This window comes from Lygodium microphyllum, chromosome 26 (genome assembly GCF_053477565.2).
Source record: "Lygodium microphyllum isolate KBCC chromosome 26, Lygodium_microphyllum_v1.1.10, whole genome shotgun sequence".
NCBI classification, from domain to species: domain Eukaryota; kingdom Viridiplantae; phylum Streptophyta; class Polypodiopsida; order Schizaeales; family Lygodiaceae; genus Lygodium; species Lygodium microphyllum.
In genome coordinates this window covers 54373390-54400873 of record NC_141160.1, presented here as the reverse complement: position 1 = coordinate 54400873, position 27484 = coordinate 54373390, and the positions used below count along the sequence as shown (strand labels likewise).

The 27484-nt window shown below is 38.2% G+C and overlaps 1 protein-coding gene across 4 annotated transcripts in view; it reads right to left on the bottom strand.

Annotated features, from left to right (window-relative positions):
• LOC148013286 (V-type proton ATPase subunit E-like) overlaps positions 1-19605 on the bottom strand; it is a 32606-nt gene extending 13001 nt beyond the window's left edge. For 3 of the 4 annotated variants that reach the window (XR_015688948.1, XM_087668570.1, XM_087668571.1), the window contains exons 1-3: positions 19221-19605; positions 18944-19044; positions 18248-18407 (exon numbers count right to left, since the gene is read on the bottom strand). Coding sequence is in view for 3 of the 4 variants with exons in the window: in XM_087668570.1 (XP_087524696.1) it covers positions 18248-18407; positions 18944-19044; positions 19221-19322 (363 nt within the window). In the remaining variant the exon portion in view is untranslated. Of the gene's footprint in view, positions 1-18247; positions 18408-18519; positions 18761-18943; positions 19045-19220 lie in introns of all 4 variants that reach the window. The other variant, XM_087668572.1, reaches the window with a different exon arrangement.
• Between the last annotated feature and the right edge of the window lie 7879 nt (positions 19606-27484).

Genomic DNA, 27484 nt, shown 5'->3' with positions numbered 1-27484 from the left:
ATCGGAAACCTATTCTTAATCGTGTTCTTATTCAAGGCTCTATAGTCAATACACATTCGCCAAGAGCCGTCCTTTTTCTCAACTAGCAACACAAGTAAACAAAATGGAGAACTACTGAGCTGAATTAGTCCGTTCTCTAAAAGCTCATTAACCTGTGTCATAATCTCTTTCTATTGCACTGCACTGACTCTATACGATGGCCTATTGGGCGGACTAGTCCTCGAAATAAGATCTATGGTATGATATTCAAGCCTCTCAAGGGGTAACTCTCCTGGTAACGAATCTGAGAAACACTGAATTTATCCAAGAAAGCCCTTCTACTTTCATCTAGTACAAACACATTACTGTCAACTTCATTAACTTGCTTTGCAAAAACCAAGTACGCAGAAATATGATTTTTCATTACATAAGTAATTGCAAAAGCAGAAACAACTAGGACAGACTCTCCTTTAAGCTTCACATCTAACACATGAGTCTTGCTCCTATGTACAAGAGTAATTGTTCTGTTGTAAGTATCCAAGATAGCGTGCTTCCTGTGGCACCATGCAATACCCAATAGAACATTACAGCCCTCTAAAGACATAATATGGAACTCCTCTATGTCCACATAGCTCTGAATGTGCAAACGGAGTTTGCCAAGAATGGAGGTGACAGGTTCAATATGTCCTGGGCATGCCAAATCAACATGTCCAACTGGTCCCATTTCCTCGAGACGTATACCCAGCTTAGCTACCAATGCCGGTGAGATAAAGTTTGCATGAGCTCCAGGATCAAAGAAAATAAGCACTATGGAATCTCTGATCTTTCCCCAAGCTCTGCACAATTCTGTAGCATCATCTGCTAATTGATCTCCCACCATATCAGGCACTAAGCCAATGTTGGGCTTCTTTTTACTTGGCGCATCTTTATCCTCTGCATCTTTAGAAGATTGTTGTGGGCACTTAGAAGCAATATGGCCTTTTTGTTCACATATAAAGCATTTCTCAGCCATCATTAAAGCTTTTCTTTCTTCAAATGATTTGCCAAAAAGTGGCCTCTTCTGCCCTTTGCCCTATTTAAAAGAAGTCTAAGGTTGTTGCTGAAATCTTTTCTTCCAAAAAGACTTCTTTGTAAAGCTGGTCTTTTCTGGAAATTGCTTCTTCTTCTTGCTAGGATCCTACTTAAACTAAGAATCCTTCTTTTCAATCCCTTTAAAGTTGTCAGCTTTTCCTTTCAACAATCCACTTGCCACACCAACATTTTCAATTAATTGTACCATATTTGTAATCCTAGTCTTGGCACAATAATCCCTGATGGCTTCGGGCAAACCGCAACAGTACTTTTCAATTTGTTCTGACAGAGGCACTGTCCTGTAAGAACTCACGAACAAAAGAGCTTCCCAAAATTTCTTATTGTACTCTTCTAAATCCACACAATTTGCCACGTCCAATTTATGCCATGCAATCATGACATCTACTTCAAACGTGTTAGTTAACCATGAGGCTGCAAACAACTGTTTGAAATGGACCCAAGTGGGAGGTGCATATCCTTGCATCAACAATATATTCCACCACTGTAAAGCATAACCTTTCAAAAAAGTTACAGCCTTCCGCACCTTAGTAGTCTCAGTAAAATTCCCTCCAGTGTAAGTTGCATCAAACTACTGTATAAATGTCAAAGCTTTCAGCTTATCTTGCATACCACTGAACATTTCAAACTTTAATGCCTGACCACCCTCTTTATAGTCTTTAGGCTTTGCACTTTTTGGTATCAAGTTGTCATAGACAAGTGGCTGTAAAAAGAGGAGTCACTTAGGCGCATTATTAGCATTCATTTCACCTGTCTTAGCTGCCATTTGCCCACTAGGCTGAAAAAAACCAACCGCTACATTTTGAACTCCAGGCATCAAATAAGGACTCTGCAAAGTTTGATAATCAGACTGTAGACCAATATTAGCATAAAGTGGGTTCACTGCCTCAATAGGCATCATTCCTGGTGGCCCTCTAGGCAAGTATCCCTGATAACCCGTAGGTAATCCAACCATTGCTTGAAAAACTGACCCACCATCAAAGTAGCTAGGATAAGTAGCAAACTGAGGAGGAATAGTCTGTTGTGCCACTTGTGCATAACTGCCTTGACCATTCACTCCCTGATCCTATGCTTGAGCTTCTTGTTGCACTGGACATGTCTCCTTGTTCGGTGTCTTTTCCACATGCTCACGCACATTAGAGATTTGCCTTTTTGAGCGCTCCATGGTATGATGTGATGACTCAGCCTGAGAATCCTCATTATGTGACTTTAAAAAATTTTGCATTCGAGGATTCTTTACAAGCCGCTGCAAAGAGCCAACCATACTGAGGAGTTGTGCCATAAACAAGTCCTCCTATTCTTGCTTCTCATCCTGTGGTTCAATGTCGCTTCTAGAAGGTGTTGACACCTATGCACCAATACTCTCTCTTCGATGTCTATGAGCAGAAGAAGAACTCTCTTTTTCATAAGGGAGTTTTCCTTTGCCTTTGTCCATGTCTGCCATCTCTCTAGTCCTGTAATCTCTGTAAAACCTGTGTGTATGGCCTTTTCACCCAAAACTGTCCGAGCTTAAATTCTTATAGAAAAGAATTCAAATCCTGGGGATGGAACCATGTAACGATCCATGACTCACATAAAGCGATAGTTCCTTCAATTAATACCTAAAGCATTTTTTGTAACCATAACTCGATAATTCATGTGCAGAATTGCAGTCTGCAGAACTCTGTATTTATTGTTTTTACTGTCCAACATATCCAAAACAACATCCCTTTTAGGAAAGCATTTTCTGTGAGTATAAATCAGCAGAATTGCACTCTGCAGAACTCTGTATTTCCTATTCTTACTGTCCAGCATATCCAAAACAACATCCCTTTTAGGAAAGCATTTTCTGTGAACATAACTCAATGATTCATGTGCAGAATTGCACTCTGCAGAACTCTTTGTTTCCTATTCTTACTGTCCAGCATATCCAGAACAACATCCCTTTTAGGAAAGCATTTTCTGTGAACATAACTCAATGATTCATGTGCAGAATTGCACTCTGCAAAACTTTGTATTTCCTATTCTTACTGTCCAGCATATCCAGAACAACATCCCTTTTACCCTGGCATCATTCCAGTAGTAAAACAATCCCACAAACAACACTAAATCAGAGCTGAAAAACCTTGTTCCTGTGTGGCATGGTCATCGCTTTCTTTAGTTCCTGCATTGGAGAAGCCAACAGCTGCTCCTGAACCTGGACAGTGAGGCTCTTGTCTCAGCAGAAGAGTGAAGAAAACATACACCTGTACCTTTGATGGAATCAGCCCATCATGCAAAGCATTTCCTCTGAGAATAGAGAGAGAGTTGACCAGAGGGAGTAAACTCTACCTCTGTACCTGAGTTAGAGACGAAGAAGTACTCTCTATAGCTGATTTACTTTCAGCAATTTGCCCTCAACTCCTCAAAACTTCATTCTCAAATCTGCCCCTCATGCCTATTACATTTTTTTTTAAATGCTCTCTCTCTCTCTTTTTTTTCGTAAACTCTCTCTCTCTCTCTCTCTCTCTCTCTCTCTCTCTCTCTCCGGGAATTTGTGCCACATGGCATACATGTAACAATTTTTCCGTTTAAACCTTCCGATCTAAAATTCTCCATGATTGGTGCAAAATTCAACCTCAGCACAAACCAAAGAATTAATCCTCGTGCAAAAACGAAGATAATGACACAAACAGATTTTGGGGTCCAAAACTAGTACTCCCTAAATTTGGAGATGGTGACCCCTGCATTCCTCAAGTTGTTCTGAGCAACTTTTATCATTGCAACCACATCAAGAAGTGTAATGTGGCTCAAATACGGTGACTTTTATTCTGTGAGCATTCTCACATGTGCATCTTCTGTCCTGGCCAAGCTCATTGTTCTGCACCAGCTCTAGTGGCTAAGCACACAGTCCCAAACCACTAACATTCTATTCTTCAACGCCCATTCAATATGGAACCAATCCTAAGGCTCAAACAAACCATTAGCCCAATTTGTCCCAATGCCTCCTTCTTTTGGCTATGCAAAGATCCCGGCTTAATCCAAGAGAACTCTGGGGTAAAAAACAACATCAACTAAAGAAAAGAAAAATAAAATATTTATATAAGTAAATAAGGAAAGCAACTGCAAAAAGTATCACCACCTGGTGACAAGCACAATCTCTTCACTCGTGCAAACTACAACTGCTGTCACTGATTGGGCTAATTTCTCCGACAAAAGGTTGCAAAAGGAATAGAGCTTCCATTTTGTCTCTCCATCATCAGGAACTTTAAATGTTTATTAAGTTTCTGATCGCAAAGGAAAAGAGAAAATGATTATCCCTACAGGTGAAGATACTTCAGGTGCTGTCAAAACATCTCCAGAAAAGGATCTCTACTGTTATGAAGATCTTGATACTTCTGATTATGAGTATGTTGATGATCTATTAAAAGATATACAACATATCTATTGTCCTATGATGTATGATGTACAGAATACATCCCCTTCTAGTTCTAGATTATTTCAAAAATCTCTCCAACCAAGTCATACTGCTGAAGAATTAGCATAATATTTTGAGTTTATATTCCCAGATTGGTCAAATAAAGACTATCATGCTACTTTTGACAGCATTGAAGATTATGATCTTAGCCGAATCAAAAGACAAAGAGAAACAAATCAAGTCTTAGATCAAATGCTTTTGTGTATTGATCCAAAGAATATACATAAAGAAGATTTACAACATGATGTCAAAGCCCGCATTGACTCAAGGATGATGGGAGAAAGTATTGAGCAAAACCCCCCTAATATTCCTCCAAATGAGCTCCCAGCATGATATTTTAGAGACCAAGCCGCTTTTCAAAGACAGGTTGCTTATACACTTTCCTCCTTAGATGAAGATGGTGACAATGTGATAGATGAAGATTTTGTTTCCATAAATCCACACAGATCATAGGCTTCTCCGACTTCAATCCTTCGAGCTCAACTAAATTCTCATCATGTAAGTACAACATCTTGAAAAATGTACCCTATCAATACTTCTATTGTTCCTGTAAACGCTACTTATACCTCTTCATCAAAACCCTCTTATAATAACTTCTACAAAAATATTAGTGTGCCCCAAAAAGGTGGGTTCATTCCCTGTCTGGTTTGTAGAATGGAAATCCCCTAAAGAAATCAAACTCTTCATATACATGATGTATGCCTAAGTAGGCCAAAAAATTATAAAAAAACCCCAGACAAATAGGATTGACATTTTGAATGCATTAACACATGGATTTGTTGGTGGACTCAAACAGTGGTGGGTATCTATACACCCCCAAGTTAAAATGGCCATCGCCCAACATGCTGATCCAGTCTAACTATTCTTTGAACTTCTCCTTGGAGAATTAGTTGAAAACAAGCTGGATGATATGCTTGAAGCATGCGAAGCATTCTTCAAGTCTAAGCTGTGCAATCCCAGATTATATAAAGAATATCTCATTTACATGAGGGATTTGCTTTATGAAGGTCTTGGTGCTCATGACAACTCAACAAAGGAACATCTGGTATGCTCTTTCCCAAAGCCAATTCCTTTTTACTGCGAGGAAAGAATGAAGAATGAAAACAGAGGTTTAACGGACAGTGTAGGCAAGATCATACAGATCATTGAACACACTATTAAGGAAGTCTGTCACCACCAAAAGATGACCTAGCTAAATCAAAAATTTCCCCAGTCTGTATGCAAAACTACTTCAAAATTTGAACCTGATTTTGGTTTTTAAAATTGCAACTATGGAACTACTAGTCATAATGGCTACAATGGTCATAGACACCGCCATTCTTCCAACCGTTGCTACAAACATTCCAAGTCTTATTTCGACAAACAAGACTACAGTCATAAATCCTCCAGACATTCCAAGCATTCACATCGCCACAGGCATGGAAAATCGCATCACAAATTTGACAAGTCAAGAGATTATGACAAAGATCAAAAGAAAGAACTAAAGTGCTACATTTGTGGTAGTACTTTACATCTAGTAAACAAGTGCCCCAAAAAAGAAAAAACACAAACTAATGTTGCAAAAGTCAATATGCATCATTTCAACTCTTATTCTTCTTCTTCCAATGAATACTCTTGACTATTTTGACACTGACAGTTATTCTTCTGATAGCAAAGACAATTCTACTGACTCCAAAAATAGCAATATTTCTTGGCATACTACCAATTCAAAAACAAGTGCCTCTGCAGACTTTGAATCCGATACAGTATTAGATTCCACTGAAGATTCTGAGGATGACATTATTCATCCTGACAGATTTGAACCCATGAATGCACATGTTGTGCATTTCCCTTGAAGAAAAGACAAAATGGACAAAATGTTTATGGGTACTACTTCCACTTTAAGAGGAGAATCTTCAAGAAAATTCAAGGGAAAGCAAGTAAAGCAAAGCTCATCAGAATCTGATGATTCTGATACAACTACAACCTCTTCCTCAAAAAAGCATAAAAACAAGGTAAGACAAGAATTCTTTTCTAATCCATATGATCTTCCTAAACCAGGAACACTTGGCCCTGAAACAAAAGGACAAGCCAATATGTTTGTCCCATATAATCTTGAAAAGATGCATCAACCCCGTACTGCTTCCCAATTGATGCAATCACTCTCTTTTGTCAATAGTGGCACCCAACAAGCTAGTGCTGACATGATTACAGCCTTTATCCTCATGCAGCAAGAACTACATTCTTTGTGTAAAGTCTACCGTAGAATTTTGACAGGCCAAAAAGAATTGGCCCATGGCACTACTACTATCTTAAAGAACTAAATTCCTCTTCTATAAATATTCCTGCTACACCCGTCAACCAAATCCGGCTATCACAACTCCACGTACACAAAATTAATACTATGAATATTGACGGCCCTATTCCTATGATATGTGTACAACTGAAGAACATGCCCCAATTTTGTCTCTATGTAGATGCCTTATTAGATACGAGCTCTAGCCTAACCATTGCTCCTTTTGAACTTTTTCCTCAACAATCTATCAAATCTACCTCCCCCATCAAAGTGGAACACTCCAACAAGAAAAAGGTCACTCTTATTCATGTGACACAAGCTTATCTACAACTTAGCTCCATTAAGGTCCCCATTGAGATTCAATTAATGAAACAAATGAGATATGACTTGCTCATTGGAACCGATATCCTACAACATCTCGTTCCCTAAACCTTTTGGTCTGATGACTTTACTATCCCTTACAAAGGTAAGAAGGCCGAAATGTCTCTACTTTCCAAAATTGGTAGAACAATATATTCTATCATGGAATCTACTTCCCAACAAAAGACTGCTGCCCGAGATCAATGGATAAAAGGTGAAATGCAATTCCATGCCCCGGCTATACAGAAAATACAAGACCATCTTAAAACCTTCATGCATGAAGACCCATTGATGTACATAGAAAGGCGAGTCTCTTATGCTGTTTCTCTTCCTATACAGCCTAATGCTATCTCTGGCATGAAGTATGAAGATCTCCTATGCAAAGAAGAGATTCAAACTCTTCTTGAAAAAGGGCTCATAGAACCAATCAATTCTCTTTGGGCTTGTCAAGCATTTTATGTATAAACATTCTGAGCAAAAAAGAGGTAAAAAAAGAATGGTCATAAATTATAAATTCCTAAATAAATACTTAATTGGCCATGGACATCCTATCCCCCCTAAAAGACTTGCTACTAAAAAAACTAAAGAAAGTAAATATCTTTAACAAGTTTGATCTTAAGTCAAGATTTTCGCAACTTTCACTCAAAACCGAATATCATTACAAGACTGCTTTCCATGTCCCTCAAGGACATTGTCAATGGACTGTTCTCGCTTTTGGCATAAAGATTGCTCCTACTAAATTTCACGAATGGAAAGATTCTATTTTTGCCAAATTCCCCTTTTGTCTGGTGTATATAGATGATATCCTTGTCTTCTCAAAGACAGTTGCAAAACATATTGAGCATCTTATGCAATTTGCCAAGGCAGTTGAAGATGCTGGCATGGTCTTATCTCCAACTAAATCCGTGATGTTCCAAATCACTGTTGAATTTTTGGATTTGGAAATCCACCAAGGCACAATCACACTACAGGACCATGTCCTCACTAAAATTCTTGATATACATGATACTTTTACCATTGTGAAGCAACTACAACAATTTTTAGGGTGTCTAAATTGGAAAAATTCTTTCACATCCAATATTGCCACTTATTCTAAAGATCTTTATCCACTACTCCGAAAAGATCATTTTCATTGGAAACCAATCCACACACTGGCTATCCAAAATAACAAAAATCTCATCAAGCATCTTCCTCCACTTCGTCTTCCTACTGGTTTGCCATTAATCCTTTATACAGATGCCTTTGATTCCGACTGGGGAGCCTGTTTATGTAAAGAAGACTCTTCCACTCTTTACCCTTGTAGATATGCCTCGAGAATCTTTACCAGCACTCAACAAAATTATCCCTCTTACCAAAGAGAGATACTAGCTATGATCAAAGCTATAAAATCTTTTAGATTTTTTATTGAGTTTGTCCCTTTCACCATTCGGACAGACCTCAAACATGTACCAGGCTATCTAACAAAGAAGACCCCCTAATGGGATCGGAAACAAACACCTTTTGAGGTGGTCCCTTTTCTTTGATGCCCTTAATGTCACATTCCAACATGTCCCAAGCATCCAAAACAATATAGCTGATCTTTTGTTCCCACAACCACCTTGACAACTATAAAGGTCATGTACAAGATTTCCATAATGCTATTTGTACACTACCTTTTTTCATTTCCCGCCAAAAGGCACAATTACTCTTTCATCAACAAGCACTACCGAGATGCTTCCTCATCCTTGTATCTTCCTCTAAAGCCTATAAATACCCCCGTTGTATTGTCATTAGACAAAATGCAATCAGTGAATACAATTAGAGTGCAATTCGCCAGCAATATATGTTCTTCATATCTGCAGCTTTCAAAGTGTCTCTCACCCTAGCAACTCAAGCATCTCTCTTGAAGAGTCTCTAAGCTTTTTGTTTCACACCGCATTTCTGCTTTCAGTTTTCAATGTTCTGTGTTGAAAGCGAAAATGCCGTGTGGAACAGAAGGCATTTAAACCTCGACGGAAGAGGGGAATAATGCCTATTGCTATGTATCCTAAGTGAAGATAAGGGTAATCTTCTTTGTGTCAATGTTTTTGTATTTTTGGGAGAACAAGAGCTAGTAAACTTACATGTTGGTCTTCAGAAAGAGTATCACCAATTGTCAGAATGCCTTGGTCTTCTATATACATTGTAAAGGCTTTAAACTTAAACAACTGATTCTCACCATATATATGAGATGCACCTATCTTGAGGAGTATCCATTTGAAATTTGGTTGTGACTCATCCACAATTATCGTTGAGTTGCCCAATGATTTGTAACGCTCCGAAAGTGTCTTTAGAGCAGAGGAAAACACATTGCCAGCTTGTTGAGAGAAAGCCATTACGGTTTACTAGACAGTTGAGGACTAACGCTCAAAACAAACAGCAAAAGTGGCAACACAGCCTGATTGCCTTAACACGAGCAAAACCTCACTTGTCACTACCTACCTTACTTCTCTCAAGTGGTATGTGATATGGCTCTAATATCAAACACAACGTGAGCGCAGCTGAGACGGAAGCAACACAAAATACTATCTTTGTCTCCATGTTGATGGAGGCAATACTCACTAGGGCAAAACCTGAAAAAACAAATCTCCGACCCATGTAGAACAAGTAATATACCTACAATGTTAGTCCTAACTGAAATACAAAACCCAATATCAAAGGATCAAGATACCTACATACTAAATGTTCCATATTGCAACGCTTTGAATATTCAACTAGAGACAAAAAAGAAAGCTTTAGTGAGTATAGAATGCAATGGAGAACTTCGGAAAATATGGCTAAGCCTAAAGAAAATGTAACCTAACTAGCCTAATGTGCCCAAGGATAACCTAGGACTCCTAACACACAACACTGAAAACTAAAAGCACTTTTCTCTGTAAATGGATCTTCAATAAAGGTTTTAAGATGGTCTTGTATTTTCTATATAGCCGAGGCATGTAATTGCATTTCAACTTTTATCCATTGATCTTGGGCAGCAATCTTTTGTTGGGAAGTAGATTCCATGATTAAAAGCACTTTTCTCTGTAAATGGATCTTCATGCATAAAGGTTTTAAGATGGTCTTGTATTTTCTATATAGCCGAGGCATGTAATTGCATTTCAACTTTTATCCATTGATCTTGGGCAGCAATCTTTTGTTGGGAAGTAGATTCCATGATAGAATATATTGTTCTACCAATTTTGGGAAGTAGAGACATTTCGGCCTTCTTACCTTTGTAAGGGATAGTAAAGTCATCAAACCAAAAGGTTTAGGGAACCAGCTGTTGTAGGATATCGGTTCCAATGAGCAAGTCATATCTCATCTGTTTCATTAATTGAATCTCAATGGGAACCTTAAAGAAGCCGAGTTGTAGATAAGCCTGTGTCACATGAATAAGAGTGACCTTTTTCTTGTTGGAGAGTTTCACTATGATGGGGGAGGTAGATTTGATACATTGTCGAGGAAAAAGTTCAAAAGGAGCAATGGTTAGGCTAGAGCTTATATCTAATAAGGCATCTACATAGAGAGAAAATTGGGGCATGTTCTTCAGCTGTACACATATCATAGGAACAGGGCCGCCAGTATTCATAGCATTAATTTTGTGTACCTGGGGTTGTGATAGCCGAATTTAGTTGACGGGTGTAGCATGAATATTTATAGAAGAGGAATTTAGTTCTTTAAGATAGCAATAGTGCCATGGGCCAATTCTTTCTGGCCTGTCAGAATTCTACGGTAGACTTTACACAAAGAATGTAGTTCTTGCTGCATAAGGATAAAGGCTTGTATCATGTCAACATCAGCTTGTTGGGTTCCAATAAAATTGACAAAAGAGAGTGATTGCATCAATTGGGAAGCAGTACAGAATTGATGCATCTTTTCAAGATTATATGGGACAAACATATTGGCTTGTCCTTTTGTTTCAGGGCCAAGTATTCCTAGTTTAGAAAGATCATATGGATTAGAAAAGAATTCTTGTCTTACCTTGTTTTTATGCTTTTTTGAGGAAGAGGTGGTAGTTGTATCAGAATCATCGAATTCTAATGAGCTTTGCTTTACTTGCTTCCCCTTGAATTTGCTTCAAGATTCTCCTCTTAAAGTGGAAGTAGTACCCATAAACATTTTGTCCATGTTGTCTTTTATTCCAAGGAAATGCACAACATGTGCATTCATGGGTTCAAATCTGTCAGGATGAATAATGTCATCCTCACAATCTTCAATGGAATCTGATACTGTATCGGATTCAAAGTCTGCAGAGGCACTTGTTTTTTAATTGGCAGTGTGCCAAGAAGTATTGCTATTTTTGGAGTCAGTAGAACTGTCTTTGCTATCAGAAGAATAACTGTCAGTGTCAGAATAGTCAGAGTATTCATCGGAAGAAGAAGAATAAGAGTTGAAATGATGCATATTGACTTTTGCAGCATTAGTTTGTATTTTTCCTTTTTTGGGGCACTTGTTTGCTAGATGTAAAGTACTACCATAAATGTAACACTTTAGTTCTTTCTTTTGATCTTTGTCATAATCTCTTGACTTGTCAAATTTGTGATGCAATTTTCCATGCCTGTGGCAATGTGAATGCTTGGAATGTCTAGAGGATTTATGACTGTAGTCTTGTTGTCGAAATAAGACTTGGAATGTTTGTAGCAACGGTTGGAAGAATGGCGGTGTCTATGACCATTGTAGCCATTATGACTAGTAGTTCCAAAGTTGCAATTTTTAAAACCAAAATCAGCTTCAAATTTTGAAGCAGTTTTGCATACAGACTGGGGAAATTTCTGATTTAGCTAGGTCATCTTTTGGTGGTAACAGACCTCCTTAATAATCTGTTCAATGGTTTGATCTTGCCTACACTGTCAGTGAAACCTCTGTTTTCATTCTTCATTCTTTCCTTGCAATAAAAAGAAATTGGCTTTGGAAAAGAGCATACCAGATGTTCCTTCGTTGAGTTGTCATGAGCACCAAGCCCTTCATAAAGCAAATCCCTCATGTAAATGAGGGATTTGCTTTATATAATCTGGGATCGCACCGCTTAGACTTGAAGAATGCTTCGCATGCTTCAAGCACATCATCCAGCTTATTTTCAACTAACTCTCCAAGGAGAAGTTCAAAGAATAGTTAGACTGGATCAGCATGTTGGGCGATAGCCATTTTAACTTGGGGGTGTATAGATACCCACCACTGTTTGAGGCCACCAACAAATCCATGTGTCAATGCATTCAAAATGTCAATCCTATTTGTCTGGGGTTTTTCTACAATTTTCTAGCCTACATAGGCATAATCATGTATATGAGGAGTTTGATTTCTTCAGGGGATTTCCCGTCTACAGACCAGACGGGAAATGAACCCACCTTTTCGGGCACACCAATCTTTTTGTAGAAGTTATTATAAGAGGGTTTTGATGCAGAGATATAAGTAGCATTTACAAGAACAATAGAAGTATTGACAAGGTACATTTTTCAAGATATTATACTTACATGATGAGAATTTAGTTGAGCTCAAAGGACTGTAGTCGCAGAAGCCTGTGATCTGTGTGGATTTATGGAAACAAAATCTTCATTTATCACACTATCACCATCTTCTTCTGGGGAGGAAACGGTATAAGCAACATCTCTTTGAAAAGCAACTTGGTCTCTAATCTACCATGCTGGCAGCTCATTTGGAGGAATAATAGGGGGGTGTTGCACTCTTTCTCCCATCATCCTTGAGTCAATGAGGGCTTTGACATCGCGTTGTAAATCTTCTTTATGTCTATTCTCTGGATCAATACACAAAAGCATTTGATCTAAGACTTGATTTGCTTCTCTTTGCCTTTTGATTCGGCTAAGATCATAATCATCAATGATGTCGAAAGTGGCATGATAGTCTTTATCTGACTAATCTGACAACATAAACTCAAGATATTCTGCTAATTCTTCAGTAGTATGACCTAGTTGAAGAGGTTTCTGAGATAAACTAAAACTAGAAAGAGATGTATTCTGTACATTAGACATCATACGACAGTAGATATGTTGTATTTCTTGTAATAGATCATCAACATACTCATCATTAGAAGTATCAAGATCTTCATAGCAATAGAGATCCTTTTCTGAAGGTGTTTTGACAGTACCTGAAGTACCTTCACTTGTAGGGATAATCATTTTCCCTTTTCCTTTGCGATCAAAAACTTGATAAACATTTAAAGTTCCTGACAATGGAGAGGCAAAATGGGAGCTCCATCCCTTTTGCAACCTTTTGTTGGAGAAATTAGCCCAATCAATGACAGCAGTTGTTGGCACGAGTGAAGAGACTCTACTCACGGGCAATATTGAAGGAGGATTGGATTTGGAAGATTTTACCAATTGTTGACATAAGATAAGGATTTGATCAAAAAGTTGTTGTAGGGAATCCATTTTTTCAATCAAGCCAATAAGAGCCAAGTGTGTCCAATTTGCAACTTGTAATTCAACAATCCAAGAAGTAGCATCTTGGGGTCTTAAATAGGGAACAGCTTTGTATTGGTTATTTTTATATCCGAATTCCTGAACAACATTGAGAATTGAAGAAGAGGAAGAAGTCTTTTCTATTAATTTTTTGCAATGCTGACATACACTATGGGCAATTTGATCATGAGAATAGAATTGTGTATGGAACTTGAGGACATTAGCTTTCTGAGAATGAGTAACCTTCAGTTGTGGCTGTAAAGAGATTCGTGGGACAATTGGATTGGCAATAGGAGGTTCAGAAGCCTGATATTGAGGCCGAAATAGGGTTTTGCCTCTAATATTCTGCACTTTGATAACCTTAGAAGGCAAGAGTTCTTTCTTTTTCAAGGAAGATATATCCATCTGCCATTCATGTGGAAGCTCTATCTCAGACCAATTGACATAGCCAGGAAGAAAGCCTTGAGTGCTCTCATCCGATTTCATGATGATGGTCTGGCCTTTGTCTTTAGGGGAATTTACTCCTTCTACCACTCTTAGTATTGCTAGAGACATACATCTAAATACCATTTTGTATTGTATAGCTAAGTGGACAGAGGAGGCCTTCATTTGTAAGCCCAAAGTTCGAACATGAAGCATTAACAATTCTTCTAAATAGGGATCATCCATAGCTATTACATAGTTAGGGCATAATTCAAAGAAAATAGGTCCATTAAAAAGGGGAGATACTACAGCACCTACAATCATGTCATGAAGTTGGAGGTGTCTAGTATCCAGGACAGCACCCATACAAGAGGCATTTAAACCTCGACAGAAGAGGGGGATAATGCCTACTGCTATGTATCCTAAGTGAAGATAAGGATAATCTTTTTTGCGTTGATGTTTTTGTATTTTTGGGAGAACAAGGGCTAGCAAACTTACATGTTGGTCTTCAGAAAGAGTATCACCAACTGTCAGAATGCCTTGGTCTTCTATATACATTGTAGAGGCTTTAAACTTAAACAACTAATTCTCACCATATATATGAGATGCACCTATCTCGGGGAGTATCCATTTGGAACTTGGTTGTGACTCATCCACAGTTATCATTAAGTTGCCCAATGATTTATAACGCTCCGAAAGTCTCTTTAGAGCAAAGGAAAACACATTGTCAGCTTGCTAAGAGAAAGCCATTAGGGTTTACTGGATGGTTGAGGATTAATGCTCAAAACACACGGTAAAAGTGGCGACACAACCTAACTGCCTTAACACAAGCAAAACCTCACTTGTCACTCACTAACTACGTCGCTTCTCTCAAGTGGTATGTGATATGGCTCTAATACCAAACATAGCGTGAGCGCAACGGAGACAGAAGCAATATGGAACACTATCTTTGTCTCCATGTTGATGGAGGCAATACTCACCAAGGCAAAACCTGAAAAAACAAATCTCCGACCCATGTAGAATAGGTAATATACCTACAATGTTAGTCCTAACCGAAATACAAAACCCAATATCAAAGGATCAAGATACCTACATACTAAATGTTCCATATTGCGACGCTTTGGATATTCACCTAGAGATGAAAAAGAAAGCTTAAGTGAGTATAGAATGCAATGGAAGACTTGGGAAAATATGGCTAAGCCTAAAGAAAATGTAACCTAACTAGCCTAATGTGCCGAAGGATAACCTAGGACTCCTAAGAGACGAGTCTAGGGGAAGGTAGTGACCGAGGTAAACAAAAGCTAAAACTCACGAAGCTAGGCACTCATAGAAGTTATGAGGCATTGACTGAGGGAAACCCGGATACCAGGGGGTGGAGAAATTGTGGCTACCTCCTTGGGGAAAACCCCCTCTTAACCTCCTTCGTGTGGTACTACCACCATCGAAAGGGGCTAATGTCACAAGGATATGAATTTTTAATGCTTTGCTTAGCATTAATTAAAGAGGTAATCAAATGTGCAAATGTGACTTGCACATGCGAGATTTAGGTTAGTTATTTCACAATGTGAAACTTGGGACCCGAAGATATTAGTTAGTGTCAAAGGAAAAATTTGCACCAAGTTATATTGGATAAGTACTAGCCGGTACCTAGTGTCAAATTTTGGCCTAGACTATTTAATTAGTCCTTAGTGTTGACAGTGACACTATAAAATTGGAATTAATGTCAGTTCCGAGCTAATGAGCTAATGAGTGTCAAGATCACTTGGGTAATAAATTGGCCTAGTTAATTTAATTGTTGACCAATAAAATTATTTTTCTAAGCCATTAAAATTTAGTAAAATGATTTTCAGAATTAAAATATTCTAAAGATTTATTTAATAAAGTTGGCTACTAGATAATGCTAAAAATTGTTTTTGTAAGATTGCCACTTGACAAAACTTATCCATGCAAGTGAAAAAAAGTTTTTGAAGGATAGGGGAGGGGAAGAGAGAGAGAGAGAGAGAGAGAGAGAGAGAGAGAGAGAGAGAGAGAGAGAGAATTGTTCCTGCAGTGCACTAACTAGAGAGAGGCTGTCTGATCATATAACCTATCGTTGGAGACCATTTGCAACCATCAAGAGAGGCTTCTGACCTAGGAGACTAGAGCCCAAGGCCCTATGGATGCGAGCAACAGCATATGGCTCTAGGTGACAGCAATTTTTGGAGGTTTTGGTAATCTATGACAGCTTTCATGGCTGTCTAGCCAAGGTAGCGACTAATCTTTTTTAGTTTCTTGCGACAAAAACCAAAATTTCCTCTCTCCTCAGTATTCTTTCTCATCCTCCACCCTATTCACATTCTCCCTCTGCAATTTCCAACAAAATCAGCCATTGAAGGTGGAGATTTAAACTAATCTCTTCTATAAATCCAAATTCATAGTAGAAATTAGGGTTTAATAGCCAACGTTCAATTACCTGGAGGACAAATTATGTCATTACCATCTTTATTATCTGATCAAGATTGGAATGTGTTTAAGCCTGCAAACATGTATTTTGCTGCCCTAGAGTCTTCACTAAAATCCAATGCCCAAATGACTATGTTTCTTATTGCACTTGAGATCCATGCCTCAACCAGCTCCCATGAGAGATCATGAGCTCCTCCATTGTATTTCATTCATCATTATTCATTCTTTCTCTACATTCTTGACATTGTGATTGCTAGACATTGTCATACACATTTGTGTTTTCTCTATGCAAAATAGCAATTCCTCATATGGTATCAAAGCAATGGTGATCTTGAGCTAAAAATCCTGGATCTTTCATGAGAGAGTAGGGCTTTGCAAGAGCGACACAATCTAACTTATAACATCTCAGTTTTCTACTCTCTCTTCTATTGCTACAATATTCTCATTTGGGAGGGAACTTCGTAATCTCCCACCATCCCTCCCATTTCTATCTCTAGCTATTGCAACATGAATCTCTGTTATGGCTTCCTCAGAACTTCAGTATATTCAAACAAGTTTATGAGACAGCCATGTTAATCTTGTGAAATTTGAAGAGATGCAGCTGAGTAGAGGTCTGATAGCAGCCTACCAAGATGCATGCACAGACCTGAGATTGGCAGCCATTCAATCACATCAAGGGCACCCAATTTGAACATACAAGGGCCTATAGGGGATTGCTAGATGGAACTATGTCTGACCCAAATGGATCTCAGATATTGCAGGGCCAAGATTTGCCAGATTTGAGAAGTGCAGGCCCAGGGGCAGCCAGAGATGTGGCAGCACCTTGCTTAAAAGGGGAGCCAGTTCAGCTGCATCACCAAGAATGTGGCATGTCATGGGATCATACAATTGGGTAACCCTATACTTGCAAACAACCACAAATGCACATAGCAACAAAAGCACTCAAGTGGTGCAGGCCTGACTCCCCTCCCTATCCCCACCAAGCCACAAGGTAGACTACTAGGCACATCCGTTCAATCGTTCAAAGACCTCTAGCATTCCATACCACTTGAAGGTGCTGTGCAAAGACCGAAGATGGCAATCTAGCTTGTACTATAGCAGATGCATATCCACACTAATCCTAGGAATCTAATTGCATAACATTAATAGACTTGTGACATTGTGCAACATTAATAAGACTCACGACTTTTAAATGACCACAACTGACTATATGCCATGCTCAAAACTCCAATGTTCCTCCCTACGTGGCCACACCACCTGGTTCGAGAAAGAGGATGGAGCCATAAGAAAGCAAGCCTGTCACATTGGGTCCATCTCAGCAAGCCATGGCTCTAATACAGCTGCAGATAAAGCACTAACATGATAGCAAACAAACACAAAGTTCAAAACAAAGGACTCATATTTCACTCATACCCAAACTATAGAGCCATTGCAGCTCAAACCCAAGCCTAGGGCTAGCAATGATGAGTAGACGTCAACTTCCAACCTGGAAAGCCTACTCTACTCATGGTGTCACTTTAGCATGTAAGCATTTTAACCAGAATCTAGGGGTGCAGACTTTACCAACAAAAAAAGGCCAAATGTGCAATGTTAACAGGCTCTATAACAATTCCAATATCCTCTCAGCCCCTGACAGTAACTACAGCTTTTTAACACCAATACTAATGAAGTGAACCTTTCTAAAATACCCAATTCCACACAACTCCCTCACTGCTCATGGTTAAACGTGCACATAAAGGGCCACCCACCTTGTTCCCATCAGATTGTTCTAGGCCTTGTTTAAAAGAAGGTAAAGATATGCAGGAAAATAGCACAAGAAGTAAAGAGTACCTGCACAATGAGATCTTTCATCAACTGCTTGTATGCATAATGGTCTGTCATGCTGAATGAATAAATTCGCTTTTCTGCACCTTTCTTGATATCATTAACCAGGTGATCTTGCAGTTGAAGCACCCGCAAGCGAGAAGCATTGAGCTGCATTGAGTATTCACTAAAATATAAGAGGAAAAAGCAGCAATGTTAGGCTTGAATCAAATTAAGTCGTAGTTAACACTTTCATCCCATGGCCTTTACAAGTCGGCCTTCCTCCCACATTATCCTACCAAGACATCCAGTCCAGTACCATCTAAGCCACCCGTTACCCTATGCCAAGGATCGTTCATCCTGAGGTGTATGATTGCTGGCAGGCAGTGCATGTCACTCCTTAACTCGTAGCATGGCCCATTGCAAGGATCCAATAAAGCCTATTTGGTCTGCAGAACATAACGTATCACCTCTTAAGAGTGAGGTGTGCATCTTTCCTGTGGATTGGCAATCCAGGCCACCAGATACAAGCAGTGGATTCTGGAAGGATGAGTAAACATTATTGGTTTGGCCAATGCAGAGTTCTGGCCCACAGGTAAAGGCCATGCCACGGTGTTACAAACGTGCATCCTTAGATAGATCTAAGGAATGAAGAGGACACCAGTTATTTCAACAATGGCGACAAGAATGATGTCTGCGACCAAAATTGCGTTAATGACTCACATTTTCCTGCGAATCTCCAGTTGCTTCTCCTTCCTCTCGTATTCCTGGTTGATTTTACGCTTCTCGTCTTCCACATACTGTAGCTTCAGGAGCTGGAACTCCTGCAAAGGTAAGCGGATCTAAGAGTTCCATTTGTTTTTCCGTCATTTTTACTTTTCCTCCCGTGAGGAAAATCGCAGTACATGGAGAGTTCCGCCATTGCCAGTGTTCAAAAACCACGCAGGCCGATATGGAAGAGATGGTCTGAAAACAAAAAAAGGAGTTCGGAAAATCAAACCTCTTCGGCAGAAATGGCAATCTCCCGAGCTTTCTCTTCCGCGTCGTATTTGATGAAGGCCACCAAGCGCCGTATTTCAGAAGAGACGTCATCATCGTTCATTTGCCTGAAAGGGGAGGCAAGGCGTGCGGTAAAATGTGTCTGCGAGGCTCTCTGATAAGGGAGCTCTGCGGGGCGTAAGATCCTGCGGGTTGTATGATCCAGACACAGACAGACACAGAGAGAGAGAGAGAGAGAGAGAGAGAGAGAACACAGATTTGCTATGGAGGCTGCAGGAAAGTGGAAGGTTAGGGCGAGAATGTACAATGCAGCTCAATATGCCTGCCTCTCTCTCTCGCGCGCGCTCGCGCGCTTTTTGTCAGGCCAGGCCTTCTTCAACTGATCTCTTCTGTTTCTCTTTTGTCCCCCACGATCCTCTCATTTCATTTAAAAACAATAAAATAATTCAATTACAAGCAATAAACAATTATTTAGATACACTCACAGCCTTATTTAACACAATAATTAACTAATTTCTTGCTTTCCGTCAATCAATATGTTACAAATTTCACATACCCCTAGGTTTTTTTTTAATACTGTGAAGATAAAAAGTAATAATTTAGCTACAAATAATCCTTTTTATTAAGTCTTATTTCCTGCACTGAAATTTTCTTTCAAAAATTCCAAGTGATATACATAGTTCTTTTAAAAGTCTTATTTCTTGCATTGAAAAAGCATTCTAGTGAGAAGCCATTGTTTCAATGCAAAAAGAACTTAATGAATTAGTTTCCCAAATGAGCTACATAAGTTTTTTTTTAAATTCAAAAGGTTTGTACATCACGTCACACTCAAATTACCATTTTGATATTTTTATAAAGTAGATCTAGGGGTACATGAGGGGTTCACAAAAGAGTGATGATGCTTGCAAGGTCAATAGAGTGACAATGAGGGACTAAGGGAAGTGCAAGCTCTCCGTGACTAGGAAAAGAGTCCCTTGTCTTCCCATGAGCAAGAAATTTGTGGCCATAGTTAAAGAGGAATGGGGCAAGCTTTTTCTCGAGTCACTCTTTGCTAGTGTGGAAGCACACAAGTAGGACAGTATGGAAGGCCACACCATCCCATAGGCTCAATGTGCTTCTATGGAAGCTACTGTTTCATAAACTCGCAACAAAGACAGGATTGCAAAGTTTTGCAACTACAACCCTGTTTACACCTTTTCTGGGCAAAAGGAGAAGGATGCTTTTCACCATTTCCGGGGGGACTATTCATATCTTAGAAGCATATGGACGAAGTTCAAGGAAATCATGTTTCAAGTGGGCTTCCACTTTATCTCAGAGGATGTAAGGAAGCACTTTTAGGCAATATTGGAGGCATGCCTAAAGATGCTTTTGGGTGGTGTGAAGAGTATTAAGGAGGTGTGGTGGATTAAGAACAAAAGAACATGTGGGGTCCTTATATATTCTCAAGATGGCATATAGACAATGCTCTTGAGAAATGTCTAGAAGAGGCTAAAGCTTTGTTTAGGTTCGTCAAAGGCTCTTTCTGGATCTATAAGGTAGCTAACGAAGGTTTTGTTATGGCTTAATTAGTATTTTACGAAAATCCAAAACATTGAATTTATACAATACATAAGGATTTGTATCATAGCTTTACATGGCTAAAAAATATGCATCTTTTGTGCAAAGTGGTCACTAAATTGGGATAGTGGCATCACTCTGTTAGGCCCTTCACCCTTCTCAAGAGTTGGGTAGTTAAGTAATAAATCCCCATAAGTAGTATATTAAGTCTCTAACATCTAATAGGATTACCCTTACAAAACTGAAGCCTAAGTTCTATAAGGTATATATTTTATATAAATCTCAATTGTCAAATGGATTGCCTTACAATAAAGGGCTAAGGATTACGTTTTTCTCAAGCACTCAAAAGTCCAAGTTATTAGTTATTTATTAAATAGCTTTCTTTCCAAAGATTGTTAATTAATTCATATGTCCTTTGTTGAAAATTTAAAGCAAAAAGGAGTTTTCCAACCTTAGCATAAGGTTAGCAAGACAATCAATGGAAGCTCCCATGTCCAACGTTAGGTTCTTTGGGGGGGGCAAAAAAATTTCACATGCCTAATGTTAATTAAAAACTAAGGGCTTACTATAAGGCAAAAAGCGAAAAATGAAAAACCAAAACTTCAGATTTTTCAATGAGGGTGTTTATACCAAAAAGGTTCATCTAAAATGGTTTGCTATATGGGTTTCTAGCATACCTCTTTTTAATTCTTTCTTAAGGCTATTTTGGCCTCGCTAAACCTACATGTAATGGAGGATTTTAGACAATCAAAATTTGATGGTTACAGTAAATATATCATGTGAATCAATCATTTTTTTAAACCATTATAGAGCTTTGTGCCTATAAGAAGAAGCTCTTAAAAGTCCTCTCATGATTTTTTGCAAACTAGACACTATACATCTATCTAAGAATCTGTAACAATAGGAGACAATAGTTCATTGCTTAATGGTTTAATTCCTCCATAACATGGTCACCATTGTGAAACAAGCCTTGGCCTAAAGCAAAATTGACAATATAACTATCTAAGAATCTATAGCAATAGGAGACAACAATTCATTGCTTAATGGTTTAATTCCTCCATAACATGGTCACCATTGTAAACAAGCCTTAGCCCAAAGCAAAATTGACAATATAACTATGTAAGAATCTATAGCAATAAGAGACAACACTTCATTGTTTAATGGTTTAATTCCTCCATAACATGGTCACCATTGTGAAACAAGCCTTAGCCCAAAGCAAAATTGACGCTATAACTTTCTAGCTACACATCAATCTCATGTAGATTTTTAGGTCATAGCAAGCTACAAAAAGTTTTGACAATATTGAATGTCAAAAGAAAAGTTCTAACTTCACATCAACCTTGTGCAACTTTTCTTTCACGAGACAAAGGGAAATTTTCATTATGCCCTCCCCCTACCAAGCCCCTACCACATTATAAAACTCATTCTATATGTAAACATGTTTGTCCACTTGTGGATTTTAAAAATTTTGAGCACTTTTAAGCTTGTCAACAAATTATGGCTACATTTGCACCCTTTAGACATATTTTACATTGTTAGAAAAATATCATCTAAATGTAGATTATGGGTTGTACATCTACACAAGATTTGAGTCACAAGTATGGCATAGTAGACTCTTTATGATTGACTCAGTAGACAAAATAAAATCTACTTCACTTTAAGCTAATCTTGTGTCACAACTAGGGCATCCACCAGGACATGTCCATATGTAATTGCACCTAAAGCCTATATTGGAGAAGGTAAGAAAAAAATATGAAACAAATGATTTAACACACAATATGAAAGACAAGGATAAAAGTGAATTTACAGCTTGAGCTCCAAGAACTACATTTGTCTCTTATCAATACCTACAAAATGAGACCTACAAATGGTACTAAAGTCCTAAAAGATAAAGTGTCCTTCCACACTAAAAGATCCTGAGGGAAAAAACTTGTGGGACAAAATTGTCATTGTTGGGTTCCATATTCACCTTGATGCTATTATAAGTCTACAAATTCCCTCAATAGTAAAGTACCCTTGCTATGTCCAAATTTCACCATGCACCACTCTAAGTCTACAATCTAGCCTCATTTTACCATCCTAGTATTTGTGTGAAATGCAAGACCTGCTACCTATTAGCCTTGGCAATTTTCAAGTGTCATAGTACTTGTTGATCATTACTTTCAAAGATTGAGGCTTTGTCCACCTATAAGTTGACATTGTAGTGTCTTATTGTTTTTAAAGGACGGGGACCTTTTCTTTGATCACCATTTGTATCAAGTGCTTGTTAACTATCTTAATAGTTTTGAGGTTTTGATCAAGTAATTTTTGGCCTTTCAAATTTGATTTCATGATCTAACTATTCCAGGAATAAGAAGTCCATGCCAAGTCACGAGATCAATCATGAATATGTATGGTTTGGATTAAGTGGTTATCTTTGAAGAAGATGTCTCAGCATTCACATAAAGGTTAAAGTAGGGAAGGCCTATTTTAGAACACAAGGGTTGAATTTAGATGGGTTAACTATAGATGATGGAACAAAATAATACGATAATCTCAAAGTATGTTGTTGTACATAAGCTATTATGAAAATAAAATATGCGTGATTATTTTCTTGGGGAGGATTTTATACCTTGTGACCTTTCTCGAAATCCTAATTGCTTACTCAATATCCCAAGAGTCATAGTGATTAGCATTATAGATGTTAAAAGACAAGAAAGGAGAATAAGATTGCTAAGTCATGTACTAATCAAAAGACTTCTCTTAAAGATTGCAAGGAAGGTGTAGAGTTTAACAAACATTTATGCTTGTTGTGTATTTGGACATGAATGTATAATTCTGGGTCAAGTTGGACAAAAAACCTAAAATGATGACTTTGATTAGATGGAATATTCATTAGCTCCTTGGGTATGTTACTCATGAATATACGTGTGCATCACGTGGGTTCAAAATAAGGTATTTTAAAAATACCATTTTTATACATTTTTTACATATAGAAGGGTGTAATATAAAGGGGTTATTTATAGATTAATAGAAAAGGGTTATATTTTATGTAGGAAAACTCACAGATAAGGATATTTATAAATAGACCTTGAACACACATGATGTAGGGGATATACATATAGTAACTTCCCCGAGATCAGTTCTAAGGGCCAAACAGCTAGACATCTTATGCCTACAGGAGTTTAAATTTCACTTAGAGATGGAGATCAATTTTGAGGGAATTGGTTTTACAGATGCTTTGTCAATGCTAATAGTAAGGGTAGGGCAGGCACATCTATAGTGGTTTTAAACCTAAATAGATTTGCATGGATGGGAGTAGTAGTGTAGTGGTAATTAGAGTCATAGTTGACACTAAAAAGTTGGATTCTTTAGATAGCAATTAGAGTCTTGGCTTAACACTAAAGCTAGATGGTTTCTTTGTTTGCTCCTCTAATGCCTCGAGTAATAGAGCTCTTTATTGGGAGTGGTTGGCATACAAAATTGAGAGGTAAGAGTCTATATTTGCATTATCATAGCTATACACACTTTTGCACTTGCCATATCTTCTCTTCTCTTCCCTTTGACTCTTGCATGGCCTTGCTCTATTCTCGAGGGGGTGTCAAATGGGCAGGAGAATAAGAGAGTGACACATCTTGAAGTGCCCTATGTACTATGCTAGAACCTCACACGTAGTCATTTGCACAATAATTAATTTCGGCACAAAGACACATGTACACCAAATTGGCCAAGGTGCAAGCCACCTAGTGCATTGTATCCTCACTCACTCACATGCATGCAATTCTTGAATGTATATATAGTGCACTACATAATGCATAGTGTACATTGCACAACATACGGCATACAATGCACACATACACTCCATCCCTTACTCACCTCGTGCACGCCTAGATTCTTCCACCAATCCATGCATCCTAGAGCACTAATCCAATGCCACAATGCATAGTGCATAGTGCACATATGCACATAGATTGGTGTATGGTGCATGGCACATGGTGCACAATGTAAATACATAGCACATCACACCTAGATCCACCTACTATTATACACCACCTGACTAATTTAGGAAAGCCTTAAGACACGATCACATATAGGATATTACACACAATCACTTAGGGCCATCTAGCACATGTGCACACACACAATGCATGGTGCATGTGTGTACAAAGTACATATACTTCGTGCACGTGTATCCATGTATGTTGACCATCAACACACACACACACACACACAATGTCATTTAATGACATTTCTATTCACCACACACATAGCCTATCGCAGTTAAAATAATGCACGTCTCCATGAACGTACACATCTCACTATAGGCACACATTTGCACAAAAGGGGTGCAAATGCTACCATAAGAAACACACACATTTAGTTAAGAAACCACATAACTAGCCAATCAAAAAATATGAAGTAAACAAATTATTAAACATGTCAAGAGTAAAGGCCAATGTAGCCAACCACCCATCTTATTCACTAACCCTAAGTATATATGTACATATCATTTTTTATTCTTTGAGTGATAAGATAATAAGGTGTTGCTCAAAAAAGAGCTATTGGAGGCACCGTCAACATATCCAATAGAAATCTTCACGGTCTCTATTTTGGGTGAGATTCGATATATATGAAGTGGTGGATAAATTCTTGAGGTCAACCTATATGGGATAAGTATGCTCCATTTTTCAATTTGAGGCTATGTTGGGCTTTCTTTTTTACCTATAAGTGTTGCACAGGTTGTTTCATATATTTTTTTGCAATTCTACACATGTTCGAAAATTGCAAAATAGGTTAAGGATTACAATATTCACAATAGAGACGTTGCATATAAGTTACTAGGCATTAGTAGCCACTGACAAACTACTAGAAACATGCAGTTTCAGGTTGCATGTAGTTTGACACAAGTTGTTGATTACAAATTTCACAAATTTGGAGTGCAACGAGTGTTAATAAAGTAGAGATGTTGATGTACATGTTGTAGAAATTCTTAAGCTACATATATTGTCATAATATCCATGCATATTTGCTCGTGAATGAGCAAGAACACTATTCCTTGATGTATTGTAGTGGTTTTCAAGGAGATCGGTCTTCCAATGTACTTTTGAATATTTGAATGATGTTATGTTGCTATATCTATATGGAAGCATTGATGTTGTAATACTATGTTTTAACTATATGTAGTGATTTTTAGAGTAGTTGGACAATAATATATGCATTATTGCTGAGAAGTGGTTCACTTTCTAGCTTCTCTCACTTTTGGTTATATTGAGTAGGTGTTCTAGAAAGTCTACCAGGTTTGTGATGCAGTTTGTTAATTTTCTAGGCATTGTTACTTTATAGTTGATTGTTGTTTTGCACAAATGGCTTCATCATCTACAATGGACAATGAACTATATAACATCAAGAAGTTTGATGCTATTAACTTTAGCTTGTGGAAGGAGCTGATCTAAGATGTCCTTATTCAGAAAAAGTAGTCAAGTCCCATAAGAGGCATAGATGAAAAACCAATAGATATATCTATAGATGATTAGTCAAAGCTTGATACATTGGCCAAATTCACTTCTAGGCTGCACTTGGTAGAATCTGTGTATTTTAAATTATGAATGAGACCACCACACATGACTTATGGAAGAAACTATGTGACATCTACAAGAAAGAAACTGCCTCTAACAAGGTGTATCTCATGAAAAAGTTATATATGGAAGGTGGAGGAAGAGTGAGAGCACAAGTGGAAGCAAGAGAAAGCAAAAGCTATGGAGGTTCAAGTAAGACAGAGACTAAGACAGGATGTAGGAACTCCAATATTCACAACATATGACTTGTCTTCCCCTATTCCATTGTCATAGAAAGAATAAAGAATAAAGTGATAATGATGGGTGGTTGCCACCTATAGTGTACATGTGTGTAGGCACTATGTACAAAGTAAATGCAGGCGGCTAGGCATAGGTGGCCTTTAACCCCCAACAACCTTCCACTTAAAGGAAAATGTGCCTGAGCGGGGATAGAACAAGGAAAAATTAACAATGCATACATATAAATATAATAGGATGAGCAATAAATGTTATCTCATCCTATGCCCATCATCTTTCTTCTTAATGTTTGACTAGGAGACTTTTAGTGAGTAGACTAGTAGGATTCTCGTAAATCAAGATCATTATAAGCAATCACCTCTTTGATGAAGTCTAGTAGGATTCTCGTAAATCAAGATCTTAATAAGCTCTATCTACTTGTCCTTAATCACCTCTCTGATGAAGTCTCGATAAAGCGATAATGGACCTAAATGTGCTTGTTCTTCACATGAAAAACTAGATTATATGCCAACTAGATGGCACTCATAGAGTTTGAATGCAATGTAAGAGTCATAGTCATACCAAGGTTTGCAAACCAAACAACCTCTTTACAAGCCTTAGTGGGTGCAATGCACTTAGTCTTAGTAGTAGACAAGGTTATGCATTTCTACACCCTCGATATCCAAGAAACAACACCTCCATCAAAAGTGAAGGCATAGCCAAAGGTGGACTTCCTATTATCTGCATGTCCTAAATAATAAGAGTCTACATAGCCCACAACTCCAATATCCTAGCTACCATAACAAATGTACATATTTGCAATGCCCTTAAGGTATCTCACACAATATCCTTCACAATGTCTTAATGTTGCCAGTCAAGTGTCGACATATAATGAGCCACAACCCCCACTACAAATGCTATGTTAGCTCTAGTGGTT